The sequence below is a fragment of the Condylura cristata genome, unplaced genomic scaffold (assembly GCF_000260355.1).
Source record: "Condylura cristata isolate star-nosed mole 26May11 unplaced genomic scaffold, ConCri1.0 scaffold00010, whole genome shotgun sequence".
Lineage (NCBI taxonomy): Eukaryota > Metazoa > Chordata > Mammalia > Eulipotyphla > Talpidae > Condylura > Condylura cristata.
Window position 1 is genome coordinate 29,596,486 of NW_004567111.1, and position 23,530 is coordinate 29,620,015.

A 23,530-nucleotide genomic window follows, 5' to 3' on the forward strand; every position below is an offset into this window, starting at 1 on the left:
TGATACTGGTTTTCTAATTGAACTTTCTGACTCCAGTCATGCCTTCCTGTCTGTAGTGAGTTACTTTGCACTTGCCCATCTTCAGCAACTTGCTACATGTATATATTCACTTAAGTCTCCAACTAGTCAATCATTTAAAATTTAATCTGACTCTCCATGGTGTTAACTGCCCCCTCTTAACTTGATGTAAATTTAGTGAGCATCCTGTCTTATAAAATCCATATCCATGGATGAAAATATTTGAAAATAACATTTTTACCTGGTATTTCTTGATTTCTGGAAACTTCTCACTTCATTCAATTTATAGTAAAAATCTCTTGCAGTACCTTTTCAGCTGCTGATTCAAGTACATACTATTGACCTGGATTCTAGGCCCAGGCCTTCTCTACTCCATTTAATATCCTCATGCAAGGTGTATTCCTTTAATCCTCTGGATGGACAAGTGCCACACAAAGTCAGAGCTTCTGCTAAGTGAAGTCTGGGTAAGAGTGATACATTAGCTCTGGAGCAGGTACCACTGGACAGAACTTCCCCATATTGACCCTGTTTGAGGTGTTGCGCTTCTGCAAGGATTCCCTGAAAATGGGTTTTTTGCTTGTCCAATTTTGCCTGTGCCACTGCCTGGCGTTAGACCTTATTTCTGTTACTCCTGTAGACTGGGAACTTTTTATTTCTAGTTCTTGCTCTGTCTTGGAGAAAATTAACCTGATTTTACATGTTTGTCCAAAGTCATATTAACAAATTCTATTTGAAACTTTTCTCACATCTCATTTAACAAATACCTGAAAAGTAACCCATTATGGTTGATGCACTGTTTAAAAAGACTCTGTGAAAAGTAACCTGTAAAGGTGAAAGAAAATCATGCATAAAGGAAAGCCAGGCTTTTTCCTTATCCCAATAATCCATTTAGAACTAGCATGTTTATACGTTGATACCCAATCAAGAATAATTAAGTGAAAGTAAGAAAAAAGATAATGGATGTGTAATACACTTTTTTTTTTTTTTTGGTGTAGAGGAGAGAGAAGAGTATCAAGAGCATAAATGAATGGGTATTCTTTGCATAGCTGCAAGAATTAGAGCAGAAAAATTAGTGGGCAAATAGATTGGTTATATAGGAAATGAGAAATGGAATGATAGCTTTCTTTTCACAGATAAAATTGAAATTTGCTCATTAAAAATGATAGGTAGAAGTGGCAGTTTCAAGACTCCTAGAAAATGGAAAGTTTGAAGTAACTACCTTAGAGGATGGGAGTCGGAGCAATGAATGGTAGGCTTTTCCAAGAATGTTGCTGGAAGTGATGAATCACAAAATTAGCTTTCATTCAGAGAGAATATATAGGGAATTCAGAAACTAAAGGCTTTACCAAGGTCACATCAGAAATGGTGTGGGAACAGGAGAAGTGGAAGGATAGAAGATTGAGGTTGGAGAACATGATCATGGAGATTATGATGACACCAGAGGCGGAATAGTTTGTACATAATGAGGAGGGCCAGCTGTGGTCAGGAAAATGGAGGGATTGAAGATTGCTGTTGGCAGGGAAGCCAAGGATTGGGTGGCAAGGTGCATGGATGGTTCTCTGGAGTTATAGGAATACAAGACACTTGTGAAAAGATTTTGAGTAATTGCTGGGAGAATGAAGACATTGGATTTGGAATTAAAGTGGAAGGAATTGTAAGCTTTGTATAGAAAATTCCAAGGGATGCCTGATCTGTAGGTTTTGAATGAAATTGTTACCTGCGTGCTACCTAACACTGCCTCTTCTAGACTCATATTTTTCTTAAGAGTAGTTTCTTAACTTACCTCCCTTTTATCCAGTCCATGTGTATTTATTGCAGCCAAAAATACGACATTTACTCTTTATTTAAATTACATTTTTTAAAAGAGGTAATCTGTTTTTCTTGCTCTTGGAATTATTTTTTTAAATAATATAATAGTTTATTTTTACATCATATTGTGCCTTTTTCTGTCTCAGTTGTAATCCCATGGGCCTCTTGTATTTTTTTTTTTTTTTTTGGTAGAAGAATTTTCATGTCTGTTTCAACTTAGTTTTTTAAAAGAACTCCATTTTGAAATTAGATTTATGTAAGAGCTGAAAAAAGAATTCTATACTGTTCGCCTAATCTCTCAATATCTTATCTACCTAGTACAACTATTAAAACCACAAATTTCATATTGGTACAGTACTCATTAAGTGACATACATTCAGATTTTACCAGATTTTCCACTGTCCTCTATGATTAAGGATCCATTGCAGAGTTGCTCCTTGCATTTAGTTTGCCATGTTTCCTTAGTCTTCTACAATCAGTGACACTTCTTGACCTTTCATGACCTTCATACTTCGAAGAATCCTGCTTATTTTGTAGAGTGTCTCTTAACTTGGATTTATTTTTGCAGGATGGCTTTATTTCTAAAATCTGTTCCTACTTCTAGTCAGACTCAGAGTTAAAACAGCGCAGAGATTCAATTTTAGGTATAGTTTTTAATTAGAAAGTAATTAACTAGCAGAAAATTACTTTTTGATGTTGCACTTTCCCATTTTCCCCAGGCAGAGCTGCGTCAAATATGTATCCAAAGGTAGTGCTATAAATGAATTAATTCATATAAGGTGTGTTGCTAAGGTAATGGTAGACCTCTAACAACAAAAATAGTGTTTACATTTCAGACCGGCAGAAACTAATGTTTGATTTGATAACTGATTTGATAACTTTCTGAAGAGCCATATTACATGAGGCAACCAACTGATAACATTTCGCAATTTAGGGAGTAGATCTTCATCTTCTCCTCGCACTAGCCTCATTTAAATTACTGAGGCCTTACACAATTAGGTTGTTTATGTATTTCCATACATAGTGTTGAATTACCCACATAGTCTCCCAATGTGTTGAAGTAAACTTCCTTTTCATGACAGTTTTAAAATCTTCACTTGCGGGCTCATTTTATACCTGTACAGTGTATATGCTTTGCTCTGTTTGATTGGACTACTTGATTAATAGACAGGGTTTTTGTTCTTTTTTTAAATTGTTTTAGACTATGTGGATTTCTGTGTTTAGTTGTGTCTACGGAATACTTATTTTTTTTAATGTGAAGTAAGTTACCTTCAAATTATTTTACACATAATTTAAAAGATATGATGCCTTATAACACTATATAATTAAACTGTATTTCAATGTAAATAATTGGCTATAACTGTTGACAAAATGATAATGAAGGTACATGCTGTTGGTGCCTTTTGTGACCACAGGAAATAAGGATTGACAGCTAGCTAGCTGGTGGCTAAGAGCTACCCTCTTACACAGGGGTTTGGCTCTAGATCTGGGGGGCAAAAGGGGGATAGGAGGGCATATTGAAACTGAGCTCTCCTTCCGGGTGGTAACTGCTGTGCGGGAATGCTGAAGGGAGAAGCCAGCTGAGCTGCACTTTCTTACATCTCTTTTCCCTGGTCTGCTTTGCTTCTTTCCCTCCCTTTACCCTAGACCTACCTTTGTTAGCTGTCAGACTCTGTCTGAGGCTCTGCCTCTGGGGAACCTGACTTAGGACAGTAGAGATAGCGATATGATTCTGTTGGACAGATGCAAACCAAGTAGACTGAAAATAGGTGATTTGCTCACAAGGGACCCACTTACCCATTACAAATGTCTGGAAGCAGCACTGATTGGGAGTCTCAACTCCATTTCTCCAGTTGTTTCTAATAGCCAGGTAGTTCAAAGTCATTTTATATCTGTGCATATCTGTTCTGTAATATATGGAGCTTAGATTTTATGTTACTTCAATTCTCATGTTGAAGATTTTCCCTGAACACAGGGACTTATCTATCCTTCCTGACACCATCCCCCTCTAATTTTTTGAATAGCTTTGGAAGATGCTTAAGTCCTCTTAAATTGTATCAACATATAGATAGATATGTTTTCTAGACAAAAAGCATGTAACACATTTTCTGATGGCCAGGTGACCCCCAGAAGTGAAGTGCCAATGTGTTAAGGGCTTTCTTCTTTTAGCCCTTTTCTCTATAGGCAGAGATTCAAAATGTTCTCTAAAAATCCTGCTTCTTCATGACACATGTATTTCCTTTTGTCTTTCCATGCCTCCTTATTTCTTTTTCCCTTTGTAATGGATAGAACTTTTCTTATTATTTCCAGTGACATTTCCTCAGGCATTCAGAGGAAGACTTCATACTAGATGAAGCCAAATGCAAGTGTGTGGTTTGAAAGGTTTGTAGTTGTAGGTAGTTGACTCTAAACTCATTTGTAATACTCCTTTTTTGTTTTAACCTGAGACTGTCACCTCGTGAATGTTGTAAATGTGAGTGTCATATTTAAATGAGAGAAGCTAGAATAAATTGGAAGACAGTGGCTAGAAAACCTGAGTCTTTAGTTCTAAACATACCACTTGAGCTTCTTCCTTAATCTTATAATGCCACTTTAGTGTATGAGCTCATGTGGTTTTGAAGATATCTTCTCCAAAAGAATGCATAACCATTTTTTTCTTTGAACTGTCCACCTTGAAACTTTGATTTCAACCACAATGGATGGGCTTCTCAATCTATGAAGTATTTTAATTTATACAGGCCAGGTCATATGTGGCCATTAGGCAGAAAGAAAATAAAGATAGAGTGAATAACATGGAGATTTTCAGTGCTGTTAGATTCTCCCCACTTTTTTTTAGTAACAATTTCCTGATTTTTCTGTTACTTTTAGTGGAATTTTGTAGGTAATGTTATTATACTCATAATTTAAAAATAAAATACCTTACTATATTCTATAATAAAGCTATCTCAGTATAAACAATTAACCATAACTGTTGAAGAAGGTATAATGAAGGTACATTCTTACATCTTGTTTCATGCCACTGTGAGTACAGTAGCTACAGTGTAGGTTGACATAGGGATGCTATTTGGTGATTCAAATTCCACAGGCCATACTATTTCTGGGATACTCTAGAAATGGAGCACAACTGTTGGTGTAGTTAAAAACAAAAAATTCCTAACAAACCACAGTTTAGCTAGTTTAGAGTAGTTGGATTCTTGGAAAATGCAATGTATATTAAAACCATGCAATACAAAATATTTAATACGTGGCAGTTTACATGTTAATTTGAATTAGAGTCTAAACTTAGAGAATTCTGTCTTTTAAAAAAAAGCAAAACTCGTGCATCTCTCTGTAGAACACAGGACCATTTTTTAATGTGTACGATTAGCTTTTGTGTTTCAGTATGTCTTAACATCATGCCCCTGTAAATGTGGTGGTAGGAACCCAGATGCTGTGACATTCAAAAGACCTCTCCTTTCCTCCAGCATATATATACAAAATGTTTCCTGCAGGGTGGTGGGGGGGTCTGTTGAGAATCACTGATATAGAGAGGGGGAAATACCATTTTCACGTAATTTTTCTCAGTAGAACAGCCCAGAGTGACATTGCTGATGATCATTTTTATCAGAGTGTCAAATGGAACAACTTTCAAGAACTTAAATATTTATATCAAGGTGAAATGAAGGAAATTTTGACTCCTAAGTGTTCAAAGGGTTTGGTAGCCAAAATCTGAGTCAGCTAAAGGCATAAACTTGAGTGTCCGATGAATTGTAGTACTCTTCTAAAACTTGGAAGAAATTAACTTGCTGGGCTGTATAGGTGATCCAAAGCCTTGATTTTTATGGATCCATTTCTGAGCTCATATAGAGTTTATATGCATTTAGCTGTTTTGCATCACATATCACAAATGCCCCAGGGTTAGCCACAGGACCAACTCATCTGGGCTGTCCTTCTCCTTCAGCCACTCCAGGGCTCCCTTTCATTTGCCGAAATAGCCTTTTAAGCAACTTCACTGATAGATCCTGGCAGCAATTTATGTACTTATGTAGGTGTGTATGACTTCTGAGTTAGAAATAGGCCTATAACAACATTGGTACTGTTGAGAAATGTTTGATTTTTTTTTTTAGGTGGTGGCATTTTTTTGGGAGTGTGACACCAATGTGATTTAGACCAGTGAGTCAACTAGTTAATACACATTTTTGATAAGGGTGAAGAAGACATAATTAAAACTATAGAATGCTTCATCTTTTGCTAGGTTAGTACTAGGTATTTTATATCAGAATCTGGAAAGTAGTTGGTTTATTGATAATTTTTAATTTTTGTGATAAATGGAATAGCTCTTTCAACTTAGTGCAAGATAGCTTCAGGTGCAGTTGTAAGAATTATGTATGCATGTGTGTGTATGTAAAAATGACATATGTATGTGTGTATGTATATATTTTAATTCCTTATAATCTCATCAAGGACAAATCTTGTAATGTTTATCTATAGTGACATGAATGGATTTTAATGGCTTAACATGCATTTTAAAAGTTTGGGAGCGTTAACATTTCTAAAGCGTTTTTAAGACGTCAACTGTAGGCAGTAGCATTATTTAAAAAAAAAGTACATTAATGCTTACTCTGTTAAAATGATCTAGAATCCTTTATTCTCTTTATCTTCAGCTATTTTCTCTTTCCTCCAGGCAGAACTACATGTAAATCATTCCAAAACAATTAATGCTGCTTTAGTCACAAATTATTGATCTTCTGTTCATGGTATATGTAGACTTGCTGCTCTACTTAGATTCTAAAATGAGGCTTTTTAATTGTGTTTTCCAGGAAGATATGAATTTAAATGAAGATAAAAAGGCACCATTGCGGGAAAAGGACTTCAGTATCAAAAAAGAAATGGTGATGCAGTACATTAATACTGCTTCCAAGACAGTAAGTAAAACTGTCAAGCTGGAAAATACTGCTGAAACATGTTGTAGTATGGAAAACAATGCATTTGTCTAATGAAGTGATTAAGTTTGTGGGCAACCATAATCGGAGGGCTTTTGAATGTATAATTAAAGCACAAATGTTATGTGCTTAATTTAAATATATCTTACAACTTTTAACTGCTTTTGTTTTCAGTCACTTACATTGCTAAGTGACACTATGATTTTTCTACTTAGTCTAAGATCGCTTTTCTTGTTTGTAAATTAAGATCTTTATTGGTTTCTAATGTCACTTACAAATTGGGATAATATTTGTATTATAGAAAAAGTGAGACAGATTCTCCTATAACTACCTAAAAAATATATAACAGTGACTTAGAGGCTTATCTTGAATATGAGCTTCTCTGTGGGTGAAATTATCTTGTAACAAATTATAAATGCAGATGCAGAAAAGAGCTTCAAGCCTCCATGTGGCTGCCAGTTTTGTAGGAGAACATGAGATCCTTGGATTGAAAAATGCCTACATGTCTTAGAAATTGTGACTGGCCTATAGAAGCAATTGATTTTATGGAATCAGCAAGTGAACTTGACCATTTGTTTAAAAATTATGAAAATTACAAAATGGAAAGAAATGAAGAACTGGTTAGACACTAGAAAATGACTTCTAATTTAAAGTAGAACTGGATTAGAGAAAAAAAACACAACATGCCCTATTTTTCACCGAATGCTTACTGCTAAGGCCAGGTCAAGAGAACAGAAGTTATTTATCCTTTACCTCCATTTAGCTACTAGATCAGCCAGTGACCCTGAGGTGCTTCCTTTCTTTTAGAACAAAGACTCAAGTGATACATATTTAAACATAGCTTGTGTTTTGAGAGCCTGATACTCAGGTGTAGCAATCACTGAGTTCTGGGCTCTTTTCCCAGATGCTCTGTATCTGGCTATTGTGATACAGCTTTTGTTGCACTTACAGATTACAAATTAGCATGACAGATTTGGGAGTAAGAGCACTTGTAGTTTTTGATTGGTGTCTGATCTTGGGCATCTTATTTAAGTTCTCAGATCGTATTTCCTCAGTCATAAGATGGCACTAACTCCTACATTATGGATGTTACAATGTTGAGTCCATGAATAGAACATAGCATGTGCTTTTTTTTTTTTTTTTTTTGCTTTTTTTTTTTTTTTTTAAAGGTTTATATATTTATTCGTACAGAACTGGGGCACAGGCCAGAGATGCGGAGGGTGAGAGGATTCACCAGAGACAGAGCGGGGAGCAGAACAGGCAGATCGACGAAGTACACTGCTGAGGGGAGCAGCGAGTGGGTCAGGAGAGGTCTGCCATGCCATGTGGTCACCTCCGGGGCAGGCAGGGATCGAACTCATGGGGAAGTGGCTTTAGTTTCTCAGTGCTGTGCTTTAACCTGCTGCACCACCAGGGAGGGCCCATAGCATGTGCTTTATAACTGGTGACTGCCTCTTACTGTAGCAGTTGTTGTATGCAAGTTTTTACCTTTCTTAGTGATTTATTTGCTGTTGAAATTTTAACTCCATAATTACAAATAACAATGAATGTGTATCAACAAAAAAGACTGTTACTATTTTGTGATTCTGTATTTCTAAGACATTTGTTCGTTTAGCATATGTTTACTAAGGTCTATATGTCAGACTCTATATTAGGCTCTGGAGGTAGAGCGCCAAGAGAGATGGTTCCTCTTCTGTGTAGTAACTAACTCATGAAACAAATGAGGTAAAATGTGATGTGTTGAAAAATCAAAGCAGTGTGAATGGAGATGGTATACATGATTCTAGGTGATCAGAGAAGACTAAACACTTAGGGGATTTTAAATCTAGTAAGTTTAAATCCACCTAAGCATAAGAGACTCCATTAGTTAGAATTGATTTAGGAAATCTTGGCATAATAGTGTGTTTTATTTGTTGAATTTCAGGTAATAAGTGCTTCCTATTAGAACAGACTGTTTTGAAGTTCATTATAGTATATCTTTTACAGTTTGTATTCACTGATTGTAAACTTAATCCTTTAATCATTTTGGACTAAGGTTGGAACTTATTTACCAGATTTAGATAATTAGATTATCAGGATTGAAATAGATTAGTTATCTAAAGTATGATTAAAGCATTGACTCATTTAATTAATGTGTGGAGGATCATGACTTTTCCTAGGAGGATTCTGAATAATTTGGCAGATGGTTAATATTGGAGAAAGTTCAAGTTGACCAACCAGTCATCTGTTTTTGCTTTGGAAGTAGTAATATTATTAACTCTAGGGTACAGACCTTGTCATACTACTGTATGTATGTTAATGAGAACTGAACAAGTTTCTCTGTTCTTATGAAAACAATCAGAATTCTTTCTTCACTTGGTCTAGGGAGGTTGTGGGAGTTTGTGTCAGAGTTTTGTTACTGGTTTTAGCCTAATAATTTGCCTTTTAGATTGTCTTGTGGGTAAGCACTAGTGTACATTTTTCTTTCTGAAAATAATACTAATGCCTACAATTGATAATTTGAAGAATGTGTTAGAAATGTTAGCTCTCAAACTGACCCTAATTAGATTAGCCTGATTTTTTTTTGAATTAAAAAAAAGCAAATCATCACTCAAACTAGATTATTTCCAAGACCTTGGTGAGTTTCTTTCTTTCTTTCTTTCTTTTTTTGCCGCTAATTAAAAAAGCTGAATTTTTGCAGTTAGGACAGATCATTAATATTTTATTACACAAGAGTATGTAGAGACTAAAAATCTAGATCTACATTATTCTTCCTAGGATATGGATGTGTATAAGGCTTGACCAGTAGTATCTAGTGGGCAGATTAGCCAGCAGGTATCTGAAGTTTTCTCAGACAGTCCTGGCAGAAAAGCCACTTTTTTTTTTTTTTTGCGCGTACCATTGGACATGGTTTAGTGAACAGGTGGGATGCTTAGCACCTAACATCATAGAGCTGCTTTTTGGTTCTACTTCCAGACTCTTCCACTAAGTGGTTACATAGGATTTAGGCTACTTTTAGTTGAGTTTTTGTTTTTTTTTTCTTTTGGCTGCTGTTAACATCCTGATAGACCACCCAGAGCGTTTTGCCTTTGTGGACTCTTTGTATCTCTCATTTACTTACTCTGGAATTACATTTGTTGCCCAAAGAATGATTTTAATTACTCAGCAAGAATGTGCGGGAGTACAAGGCCCAGTGTCCATTCCCTGGAAAATGATTCACCTCACAAGTTTAGCAGTAGTTTATTGGATAAACTTCTTCAAAAAGGATGATCTGCTAGTTAGTGGTAAGGACCTTGACTGTAGGATGTGATTCACAATCCAAAATTGAGAGAATTTAGTTCCTAAACAACATAAGAAGGAAAGAAAATTCTGGAATAGAATAGAGGATCTGTCAATTCATAATTGTTGAAGAGTTTTTCCCTATTTTATAAGTGCAAGGGAACTGGAGTTTAACACACAAATTGACAATATAAATGTGTCCGCTGTACTTAACCTGTGAGTAGTTTTTGTTGTTTATTGTGGTATAATTATTTTGTATTTTCCCTGAACATTTTTTTTTTTTTAAGATTTATTTTATGTGTACAAGAACTGGAGTACAGGCCAGAGATGTGGGTGGGGAGAGGATTCCACCAGAGACAGAGTGAGGGGCAGAACAGACAGATATACTGAAATACACTGCTAGGGGAGAGCAGGCGAGATAAGAGAGGTCTCATTGTTCTCTGTGGGTCAGCTCCCTGGCCTGGGATCAAAATTGTGCTGCAGTGCTATGTTTAGCCTTTTGCACCACCAGGGAGGCCCCCTTAAAATTCTTAGTGTATTGCAGCAAAACTTTTAAAACATGATTCTTGTGGTGAAGATTGTTTTGTTTTGATCATATGAGACAGGTACTAATAGAATGGCTTCTTTCACAATTACTACATTCCCTCTTTTTTTCCCCCTCCCTATATTTATTTTCTTATGAATACTTGGATTTATTCAGGGTGGGCTGCCTATGGGTATATTGTGTCTGGGTCATGTGAAAGTTTCCTGTGACAGTGTAACAGAAAGCCAAAGCCATAGGTTAATCTGTATACAGTAAAAGAATGTTAAAATAGATGCTTGCAGAGATCAATATTATACCCCCCCCCAACCTAAAGGATTAGTAAATACAAAATTTTCACTCTGCTTTTCCCATTTGTCAGAGAAAGATCATTCTTCAGAGTAATCTGTGGTAAAAGATGGAGAAGTCCAGAGAGAACAAAACGTATGTTTATGGAAGGGAAAGCAAAACCTTATAAGAGCAAGAGGCTCAAGGGGTGAGAAGGAGTGAAAATGATACTCAGCAGGTAAGATTTGGTAGCTGAGAGAACCATAAACATATGTTGGCTGTGGGGGAGTGAAGTTTCATATAGAAAGCTAGAGTTTAGAGAGAAATTTTGTTTTATGCTGTGCGGTGCAGAACCTTTGTCTCCAAAACCAGTTAGTGGAGAGAAGCATTTGGGCATTGTTCTTCTGGTGTTTTTTTTTTTAACAGGTTACAACAGGAATACCAAAGGCCTGATTTCTAAACTTGGTAGTTAGAACAATCATCTGTTATTTTCTTTCAGATTTCTCTTTCCAGGAAAAATAGCAGAATTCTTTGATGAATGCTCTGAGAAGTTTGCTGTTTTCTTTAGACATTGTTTTTAGCTATTTTCTTTCCTAGTTAATCTGTTTAGGCAGCTGACAGCAAGGGCACCTGTGAGAAATTTCTTGGAAGAGTTTGGCTTGTGTTTAACTTTATGTCATGCACCCTTTCCTAGGTTCAACTGTAGTTCTTGCTTGGTTGTCTTCCAAGAAGTATATATTGTTAAATGTCAAGGATTAGAGAATATAACTTTGAAAGGTTTAAACACTGTAACAAAAGTTTTACAACAGCATGCTGACAAGATCTGAGTTTAAGTTGAAGTGTGTGATCATAGATTCTTTTGTGAGTCAATGTACATTTTAAAGTAATTTGGAAAGTGATTTTGGTCCTCCTTGTATCTGAGCAGGCCATGTTATTGAGTGCTGAATACATGTTTTTTATGTAGTGTAAATCTTGTATGCATCTGTTGATCTAACAAGAACTGGATTGTTTTTCTCAGAAAACAGTCATGTTCAGATTTATGTATACATTCTTTAGGTAGGAAGTTTAGAATTGATTTTGTATAGCTTTTTAAAATATTGTAATATTAGCGTGAGGAGTTTTTCATCAATTTCATTGTCTATTTTCTTGCTTAGAATTCAAGTTCATGTTAATTTTTGAAAACATAATTGGGGTAAATCAGGTTGTTAATTTTCCGTCACTTTTTGCTGTTGAGGAATTATATTATATAAACAGCTCAAGTTTTGACTGCTAGAATAATCTGTGAACCAGCATATTTTTTTACATCACTGCTTAAAGGTAACATGAATTACTTTTAACTTGCATTTTAGGTTAGGTAATTGATCAAAACTTTCCAGTGATTCAAAAATTTAGTATACTTTACAGCTGGTGCTTATTATTAGACACCTATTTATCAACAATGCCCTTGCTTATGATACTTTGTTTTTCTGTAGGTCTTGCTTGCTGACTAGAAGAAAATTTTGGAACCTTAGGGCAGTGAACTAATTTCTTGTTCACAGTTTTCCCCAGTAACCTGTCTGGCACTTTAATTTACATCTGTGCCCATACAGGACAGGTTTTATTTCTATACAATTAAAATTATCTTACAGTGGCTCAAATTCATCCGGGTTCCTCAAGAGTTGTTTCTGGGAAGCACCACTGGCTTTTAATGTTCTCTGTAACTGCTTTATAAAAACACACACATACACACAAACACAAGATAATGAAGAAACTGGTTTGGTTGTTGTTGTTTTTCTTAATAGGAAGGTGTTATATTAGATTCAAGTTAGAGTTTTATATTTTTGGTTCATTAAAAATATTTTAAAAGATGCATTAGACATAGAGATACTGTTATTTAGTAAAATGACTAGAACTTTAGAGACTGTGGTCAAGAATGCTTACACTAGCTGTTGCATTAAAGGTCACCTTACATTTTTTTCATCTTGATCATTGTGGTGTTTCTTGTTCTAAGGTAGCTTTCTATTTTTGCCCTTTTTAGATTGTTGCGAACATAACTAAGCTTAGTCTGATAACTGAAAATGTAATGGAAACTTTGGAAGCACTAGAAAGAAGCAGCATGTGGTGCTGATGGAGATGGAACTTATGAGAAATGTTATATGGAATGGATCTTAAGGAACGAGCCATTCTGATAGAAAGAGTGGAAAGTTGAGGAAAGTACTATATATGTGCAATTTCCTTTCACACAGAAAGTGGAAAGGTAGTTCTCGGGGAGGGAGAGGAACAGTGACCAGGAGCAATGTTTCTCAACGTTGCTATTTATATCATAATAATATCTATTATACTCATCTGAGGTAACTTAGAAAATATGCTCATCTGGGACGCACTGTTTGATAGTTCAGTCAGATTTTTTGCAGACTACAACAAGGCATCAGGATTTGGTAGAGCGTGGTGATTCCAGTGTGTAGTCAAGGAAGAGAAATACTGGGCTATAGGACATGAGGCTCATCACCAGATTTGTTTTTGGAAAAGATTTATTTATTTATGCATACAGAACTGGAGTACAGGCCAGAGGTGCAGGGGTGGTGGACGATTTACTAGATACAGAGTGGGAAACAGAACAGGCAGATTGATGAAGTACACTGCTGAGGGGAGCAGCAGGGCGAAACTGAAGAGGTCAGCTGCACCATGTGGGTCACTTCCCTGGCCGGCTGGGAATCCAACTTGTGTCTAAGTGGTTGCAGCTACCTTCATAGCGCTGCACTTAACCATCATGGAGGGCCACCAGATGTTTATCAGTGTAATGTTAATTCAACAAAGACTAGGAGCTGGTAATATTAAACAGCTAAGCTTGCTGAACATTTACTAATAAAGCTAGTCAAATTAATAAAGCTTGAGTAAAGCTAATTCAAGGCTAGTTTGTATGTGAAGAAAATTTTTTGTGAAATGAATATTCCAGTGGCATATTGTAGCATTAAGAAATTATCTATGACTCTTGGCCACTTGTAGAAATCATGAAAGAGAAAGGTCAGGAACTAAGAAAAAAGTTTTAGAAAGAGGTCTAATGAAACAGGTGTTGGCAGGATGGGGAAGAATATGTCTGGTTTTCAAGCTTAATGGGCCAGTTCACCTTGCTAGTTGATGGCAATAAATTTAGACTCCTTTTACTTTAACATACAGTCAAGAAACATCCTTTTAGTTCTTATTGCTAAATAGAATACATTTTATGTATAATTAAAAAGTCCTTAATGGGCTGATCATCTTAATATAGAGAGGTTATTAATTCTTAATTTTCTGATTCTCTGATTTATTGCCATTTCCTAAATGCTGCAGGATAATGACATTTCCCCTTATCTACAATAAACAAATGTAGTTGACCTCATAATCTCAATGTAATTAAAAATTATTTCCAAATCCTGAAGAAAGACTTCAGGTTCAAATTGAACTCTATCCTTGAGACTCATAGATACATGACAATGAAACAGTCCAACAGTAAATGTAGACAACCCTAAATTTTTGAGAAAGTTGTATTGTTTTGGTGAGCTAAAAATTATTTTCTGTAGTTTTTTGGTTAAGAATGCATTTGTCATACTCTATTAGACATTTTCTTGGTGATTGAGTAGTTTTTAGATTTGCATTTAGTCTAGAATATATATATACTTCGCAAATGAGGAAAGTTCTAGAGAGTAAGCGGCATCTCCAAGTTAGGGCTGCAGGTACAAGTTAGGGCTTCAGGTAGGACTAGAAACCAGGGTTTTTGATATTTTGATATCAGAAATTTATTATTGGAAAACAAAATATATTGATAAGAAAAAAAAGTCCCCCTATCTTATAACTTAATGATTTATGGAAAGAATACCACCATAGTAGTGAACTGAATCTTGACAGTCATGCTTGGTAAGCCTTCCACCTGCCTGTCCTAGTTGTAAGTCTTTGCCTTTTTCCTTAAAGTGATACCCAGCTTAACTTATATAGGAGTTATTTCTTTGAGTTTCTTTATTACTAAGGGTTGCAATTTTCTATGTAACGGTAACTGATAACTCTAGGTTTTTCTGTGATTCATTTGTAAGCTTTCATCAAACCTCTTAATGGCCCATGTCCTACAAATAGGTTTAAACAAAACACTGGTTTTATCTTAATTTCTATATTATGCATGTACAGTGCTTTCATCTTTTCATATAATCTTGATAAGTTATGCAGAATGATTTTTTTCTATATCTCAGTGGTAGTTGGAAAATTAAACTGCCCTTCAGTACCTTACTTCACCTCTATGGAAAAAATAGGTCTCATCTGCTTGTGTGTGTCTATAAATTAGTGAGTGTGTTAAATCTATCACAGCATGAAATCACTTCAAGCGCTGTGAAAGGCTATCTTAAAGAATTTAAATTGATTGCAGATGTTGGTGCAATTAAGCAGGCCTGATGAACTCAGAATCATGTTTCTCAGATTTGAATATGAATGCATTTAAAAAAATTATAGTGATGCACTCCATGTCAATGGGGTTCATAAGCATCTGGGGATTTCTATCACCATGTATTTCAAAGTAGTTCAGCAGTGTGAAAAGTGATGTGTGATGCCTTATAGAGATAGAAACATGTAGGGACTTAGAATGAAAATGTGTTATTTATCATATATATGTAATTCTCTGCCATCTTTTATCAACTAGAATTGACTTTGAATGATGATTTCCTTGCTTATTTCATTTGTCTACTAATTTGCCTACCTTTTGTGCCTATACTTTAGTTTAAATATTACTCTGCAGACAATGATGCAGTATGTTATTTCACCCCCATTTTAAGGAGAAATTTAAAAAAATGACAAGTCAAATTACTAGCATACATTCTGAAAGTATAGGAACTTGTTATTCTTGACATCAGACACATTGAATACTAGAAATTTACCTACCATGAATTTCTTTGACTTTAAAGTGGTGTAATGTAAGTGAAATTTTTTTACTTAGTATTTTAATCCACTACCTTAGTGGATTCTACCTTAAAATAGTGGATGGCAAATTAGACCATCAATCGGATAGTAACAAGGTTGAGTATATGGCATTCATTCCTAATATCTTTGAGGTTGACCCATGTACATTAAATAATTGAACTTGTCAATTTCTATATCACATTGTTATGGACATTGGGACTTTATTATATACACTGTAATAAAATAAATTTTGTTTTTTACCTTAGCTAATTCTTTTGTACTAGGTATTTCCCTTGATCTTTTGATTGGGGCTACTTCCTCTGCCTTAACACTTTGATACCCTATGGTAATTTCCATGGATTAAGCAAGACTGCTTTCTTTCCCAGTTCTGCTATAAAGATCTGCTATTAAAATCACAGGTTATAGGATATCGACCTAGGATGGGTACTGTTTTGGTCTAGATATTCTGCTTAATGTTGTGTTGGTTGAGACCTTGTCACCAATCAAGTTGGGCAGAGCTCAATAGCTAGCATGGGCTGTTTTCCTAAGAACCCAACCTATTAAGTAAGGACAAGAGATATGTAACTTTTTGTGCTGCAGGTCTTTGAGATAATGGGGATTCTATAAAGATGTCTAGTCAAAACTGGGCAGGCAGGTTCCTTTCCCAGAAACCCCTATTGAAGCTGACTTTATACTTGCAACCTTGTTCTGATCTCAGCTGGTTTTGCTTGCAGTATCTCTCACTGGAGGTATGGAGAGAGTGGACAGGAGGCTGTGGGCCTGGCTTTCTGGCAGAAACCAGAGCGATTTGTAGATAGTATGGTGGTTAAGCTGTCCAAATGACTGCTAAGCCCAGATGGAGGTAGAGCTGGTCCTGCTAGTACTCTCACGTTAGCCCCTAACAGCCTGAGATGCCATTAGTGCACTCTGCCCAGCTATCTGTGATCTCCCTGGGAGTGTTCTCTCCCCTGCAGCAGCATGCTAGAAGCCACCTGGAGCACTGGAAATCCAGGTGGGGGTGGGTTGAAAGTCTTTGAAGGACTGTCAAGTTAGCTGCCAGCAGCCAGCAGTTGAAGGTGGCTCCATTCTTTGCAGATAGTGCTTCCTGGGAGGTGGCAGTTGCAAGGTGACATTGGGCTTTTAACTGAAGGGAATCCTGGAGGCTCTGTGGGGTATAGACTGGGTGCCTTTGGGACACCATGCCAGCTGCAGCAGTCCCACAGGTGTCAGCCCAAGACCCTTCTCAGTCCATTTTCTTTGTGGGAGGGGCGTTTCCGAACTGTAGTAGACTAGGAGCAAAGGGAAGCCCTGGGAGTCCAGGCCTAATGACTGTTTCTCAGACTGTCCTATCGGTATAGATGGTGTTTGTCTTACCTCCTGGGACAGCTGCTGGTTGTCAAGTTCTCAGTTCCCTTCCAAGTGCATTTGTACCCAGGATGATGCAACACATACCGAGTCCCAGTCTGTCTCTAACAACTGAAAGTGTCATATACCTTTAGAAATACTGTGGGAGCCTGCACACATATGTAATGATAATTGCAACACCCCAGACTTTATCCTGATTTCCATCTTGCTTATTTCAACCTTTTTTTGTTTTGCCTGTGTTTGTTCCTTTCTTTTGCTGCTATTTATCCTCCATTTGACACATTGATTTAACACTCAGTTTGAATTTCCTATTTTAACTTTAGTATTGCCACCCTCTTTGCCTGCTGGGTTAGTGACTGAAGGTCCTGACTAAGATTGTGCTTTAGGCTCTGCCTTTTTGATTTGTTCTTGCCGGAAAAAGATGTCAAGACAAGTTTCCTTTAAGACAATTTCATCTTTGCAAATTCTTGTTTGTATGTTATTGGGGCCTTGAAGGCTCACAAACTTGGTAGTTAACTCAGTAGGCTGGTAAAACTTACTATGTGTTTCATGTGCAGGTATACAATCTGAGTTAATGGGGGCTGATGTATACAATTCAACTTATCTCTTTAGTTGAAAGTGTCATTAAGAAGAAAATTTTTGTATCCTTATTGCAAACTAGTCAATCTAAGAAGTTACTCTCTTTCTTACTTTGTTGGGTAATCCACTATGAAGGCATGGGAGTGTATACCTCTAACATTGCTTGCTTTTTCCTTACATGTCCTCATACTTCATGTACTCACCTTTAATGTCATAACATTAAAGTACTAAGAAGACAAAGAATAAATGATGCAGCACAAACTATGTTAATGTGTCTGGTGCTCCCTTTCTTGAAGAATCTTATGAGTCAGCAGAACTTTGGGTTCCAGGTTAGTCTGCAGGTAGCCATGCAAACCTCGTCCTCCTGTACACATACTCACTATGTTGGGTACTGTGAACTTGTAATAATAATTAAAGTAATTTTATCTTGAGGTCACACTTGATCTTGGTGCACAAGATGTGTAACTACCTGGGACATTTTTTTTTCAGTTTTTTTTAATATAATAGTTTATTTTTCCATCATTTTGTACATTTTTTTTTTCATCTCAGTTGCAGTTCCCGTTGGTTTCCCATCACTGAGTCACCCATGTACTTGGGGCATTATGAGACTCCTATTATATTTTGAATTATCACTTAATAAGTTGGTCTTCATGGAGTAATTTTACTGCCTTATTGCTTTGTCTGTTCTTCAGTGAAAAGGTACATAATTCTAAATACTTCACATTGAAAGTTCTATGGAAAGAATGCTTTTCTTACATGACATGATCAGAATTCAAAGGTCATATTACAAAATTAAAAATTAATGAATAGAATGGCTTATAATTTTTTCCTTAGTGTAATGCTCACTTGAAGTGACACTATCCAAGATTAGAATAGACCACTGGGGATACACTAACTGTACTTAAAATATGATTTTTTAATTGTAAAAAATTAAGTGGTTGCAGAAGACTTAGCAAATACGACATTATATAATACAAAGAAGGAAATGAAAATATTCCTACCAAAGCAAGATGCAGCAATAAATTAAGATAGTAAGGTGATTTTTATTTTGAAAAAACTTAAGATGGAATTATAGCAGTAAAACTTAGTTTCATAGTGGCTTATTAAATATGACTCTTCTTATTGTGTTGGAAATTTGGTAAATGTCCAAAGATTGAGGATAGCAGGTGCTAGAACAATGTGACCATAAGATTGTGAAACTGAATGTGCTGCCATTAGCTCAACATTTACTTCTGGCTACATAAAAATAGGTTTACACATATAAAAAAAAGAATGTGAGGCTTTCTTTGGAGAGAGATGTATCATAGCATTGTGGTGCAGGACTGTGGCAGAATCTCCAAGTTCTTATGTGGGAGTAGAAGAGTTAAACAGATGGAACTTGATAAGAACCATTGAAAGTTGTCTATCTCTTTCATTTGGGAATATGGGGACTGAAAACTGAAGCAGTTGGAAGTGGTAGACTGTAAAGGCAGATTGTAAACTGCTTTGGTGCCAGAGCAGGGAAAAAGACCTACTGTGGGAACAAGTTGGATGTGTACCAAAACAATGACCTAGTGTGGAACTCTTTTGGGCGAGCTGACTTTGAATTGTACTGGAAGGACTTTTGTCCGAGGGGAGCTCCTGCACTTGTAATAACCCAACAGAGAGTGTATGTGTAGGGTGGCCTGCTAATTCTCACCAAGGTACTCTGAATAATTCACATCAGTCACCTGTAGAAAAAGGCAGGATTTGCATCCAGAGAGCAATGGCTTTGTAACGCAACTGTGATCTGTGATGACAGCAGTTTCTGCATTTGACTTCTTTCTTACCCACTCTGTTCAACCTGAAGGTGCTGAAGGAAACCTGTTGATGATAGAATTTAAGAACAATGTGGGAAAATAGTGAAGACCCCCCAGTCCTTCAACACTATCAACCTCCTAGTCTGAGTGAGGTGTACTCTAAGGAAGGGGAGGGGCTTTAAATTTGAAGTTTTAATATTAGACAATCTTTTCAGAAAGAAAAACACTGCCTTATTAGGTTTGGGAAATTATATATTAGATTTAGAATATTTATCAGAGGTGGTATTACTTAGGTAATTTTGGAGTAAGACAGTGTTTTAAAACAGGTTTAGGTTCAGAACTTGTAAAAGAAAAATGGGTACATTTCTTAATATAACAACTAAAAATTTCTATATGGTCGGTGATGTAGAGAGGGAGTAAACACAAAGCTAGAAATAAAAAAAAACTGGAAAAATATTTGCAACTTACCTCTACTGTGTAAAGACCACCTAAAAATCATTTGGGGAAAAAAATGAATAACCCAATAGGAAAACCTTTACTTAATATGAATAGTAATTTTACTCAAGAAGAAATACAAATGGCAAATATCCAGTTGAAAAAGATGGTTAACCTCAATATGTAAATTAAAATAGGGAGGGCATTTTTCATGTGTCAAAAAATAGAAAAGCTAAAAAATAATGCTGACAGTGTTTGAGAAGGTATAAATACATAGCAATGCAACTTTGGAATATCATTTGGCAATATCAATCAAAATAAACTTGTATGCCCTTCTAATCTGACCACTCCATTATTTTAAAATCTATTTTTATGATGACAACTTGGAAGTATAAAGATCTACATGAGTTTATTCCTTGAAAAATAGTGTGAAGTGTCAAATTAAAAAAAAAAGCCATCAATAGGAAAATGATAAAGTGATAACATACTCATGCAGTGATGCAGAATACGTCCTTTAAAATGAGTGAGTTAGGTAAGACTTGGAAAGTTAGCAGTATAAACAATGATATGGGAGTGTATATGTGGTAGGAACCAGTTTTTGTTAAAAAAAATTGTGAGTAAATAATACATGAATGTGTCTGTTCCAGTGTGTATATAGCCATTAAAAAAACAAAACAAAATAAAAAACCTGCTTGATGGATTGTCACCAAACTTGTAATACCATGATCATCTTAGGCCACTGTAATGGAGACACTGAAACAACATTTGGTTTCTTATTGACTTGAACAAAATGGAGTAAGAAAATTAGGTTGACTGAGTTTTTGTGCATTTCTCAGTTTTTTTGTCTATTTTAGTTTTTGTGTATTTTGACTAAGTGAAGAGGACATTGGAGGGGACAGAGGGAGAGCAGCCATTTCTCAGATTACTTCGGATTTCTGTATGTACCAGGATGAGACAAATGCAGGAAAAAGACAAAACTTGCAGGAAACCATAGATCGAGCCTTAAAGCAGGGGAGGGGAAAAGGAAAGCTCAAAACGGGATAGAAGATCATGAGTGATGGCTAATGGGTGCTGTGGTGCTAGGAGAATTATGGGAACTACACCTGCAGGGAGAAATCAAATACTGTGCAAACGTGAACATCAATGTAAGCAAGTTAAAAAAAAAAATTCTGGTCATTGAACTTGATTCCTATTCCTTGATTTTAGGCTATGATAATAGTCTTATGTGAAGAAACTTGTGGATGCTATTGCAAGAAAAAATAATTCCTCCAGTACTTTGAGGAGTTTTGTAAAAGCTAGTGAATAGACAAGAACAAAACGGGACATGTGAATACTAAGTGTATGGTAAGAGGCTAGATTAGGGCCAGCTGTGCAGTGATGGGAACATATCAGACTGTCCTGTAGAGTTCATGTTGTGGGTGAAACCTGACCCTCCTCCTTCCCCCATCCTGATGGTAGGCAACTTAACAGTGCAACAGGCTGCTCTGCTGTGGCTTCCTTTGTCCAAGTTTTCAGCATTTATGTTACAAAGTCTTTGCAGGGTAGTATTTTCTTAGCAACAAGTAATATCTGATATTGTTCCTAATAGAAAATGCCATTTTTGTCTTGTTTACCAAGTCATTTTACCATGGCGCAGATGGCCTGATAACATGGACCACATTTCAATTAGAAAAATAAAAACAAATCAGCAGAGCTAAATAATATGTTATTTGCAGAGCTTTTGGATGTAACTTGGAATAGCACACAGCTTCATTTCACATTCTTGCAGTAAATTGGCACTCATTTAATAATCACTTATATTTACAGAACTTAAATTTTTGGAAACAGCTGGTAAATCTATGAATAACGAAAATGTTCAGTTTGTGATCATTGTCAAATAGTTCTTATTAACCGTTTATCTATGTGCAATGCTTAGTGCTGTCAACCACGATAAATGAAAAATATAGAAAACTTGGAGACTTGAGTCATAGGATTGAATTTAGTACATTAAAATAAATGAAAAGTATTCATGTTTGAAATATTTCTTGTGATTATTTTGTCTGCCTTTGAATTTACTATTACTTAAACAGAAAAATTAAGGGGTTAGATTTGATAACAACTAAATTACTTTCCACTTCTGAAAATTCTTTTGAGTCTTTTGTTTACCAAGAATACCCTCAGTTACAATTCCTTCTTTTAAAGTTTAAAACACGGAATCTTCATCTTCACATGTTTTTAAAAGTAGCATACAGTCTTGTAGAAAGTGCTTTTGTTAAAACATTTTTGATTACTTTTTTACAGTTCTGGAAAATGTACCCTCAAAGGTGGCTGTGGAGGGCAAATGAAATACTGTATGATGTTACTCCATGTATGGAGTTGGTATATATTTATTAAAGCATCTAGTAATGCTAAAATTAAGATATTAATCTTAATTTTTGTCTAATTTTAATAAATACTGATTTAAAATTTCTAGTAGTTTTTTTTCCAGTGTAGTCTTCAGAGTTTTCTATGTATATTATGTCATTTGCAGATAATGATAATTTCATTTCCTTCCCAGTTTGGATTGCTTTTGCCTAAGTGTCCTAGCAAGGACTTCCAATACTGTGTTGGTTAATAATGGTGAAAGGGGGCATCTTTGTTCTGTGCTTAATTTTAGAGAAAACATTTTCAATTTTCCTCATTGCACATGATGTTAGCTGCTGGACTCTTACATGTAAGACCTTTAACCTGTTGAGTTATAGTCCTTCTGTCTTCATTTCACTGAATTCTCATAAGAAATGGATATTGGATCTTGTCAAATGCTTTTTCTACTGAGATGTTACAATGCTTGATATCTCCTCTTTGGTGTAGTACTCATAAAATTTCCACCACCAGTTCATCTATGCATCATCACCATAGTCCCTTGTGTACTTCCTTCTCCTGTTTTGATCCCCCTCCCCTAAAGAATGTCTCTGATACTTAATTGTCATCTTTTGTTTTAAAAATTTATATATTTTCCTTTCCCATTACTTTATTCTCTTACATTGCTCTGATAAATAAAACCATCTCATATTTTTCTTTTTCCTTCTGACTTATTTCAGTGAACATAACCCCTTCTAGCCCCATCCATGTTGATGCATATGAGTTTGTTATTTTTGATTGCTGAATAGTATTCCGTTATGTATGTACACCACATCTTCATGATCCAGTCATCTATTTTTTGGTATTTGGATTGATTCCATGTCTTACCTGTTACAAATAAGGCTGCGGGTATCCTTTTGAATCAAAGTTTTTTTTTTTGTCTCTTGAGTAGATTCTTAGGAGTGGAATTGCTGGTTCATGGAAGCTCCTCTTTCAGTGGCTTCAGGAACTGCCACACAGCTTTCCATAGTGGTTCGACCAATTTGCATTCCTACCAGCAGTATAGGAGAGATCCTTCTTTTTCCACATTCTTGCCAACATTTATTGTTGTCCGTTTTTATACTATGCACCATCCTCATTGTGGTTTTGATTTGCACTTCCCTGATTATAAGCAATGTTGAACATTGTTTTCACATATATGTTGGCTATTAACATTTCTTCTTTGGAGAAGTGTCTTTTTAGCTTTTCTGCCCGGCTTTTGACTGGGTTGTTTAGTTTTTGTTTTTTGACTGGGTTGTTTAGTTTTTGTTGAGTCCCATGAATTTTTTGTAGATCTTTGT

General features: G+C 35.8%; 1 protein-coding gene across 4 annotated transcripts in view; it reads left to right on the forward strand.

The window, feature by feature from the left end:
* Window positions 1-23,530, forward strand: part of DIAPH3 (diaphanous-related formin 3) — a 442,990-nt gene that overhangs the window by 58,175 nt on the left and 361,285 nt on the right. For 3 of the 4 annotated variants that reach the window (XM_004680109.2, XM_004680110.2, XM_004680112.2), the window contains one exon: window positions 6,627-6,731. The exons of the other annotated variant lie outside the window; for it this stretch is intronic. In XM_004680109.2, coding sequence (XP_004680166.1) covers window positions 6,627-6,731 — 105 coding nt within the window. The remainder of the gene's footprint in view (window positions 1-6,626; window positions 6,732-23,530) is intronic. 4 annotated transcript variants of the gene reach the window in all.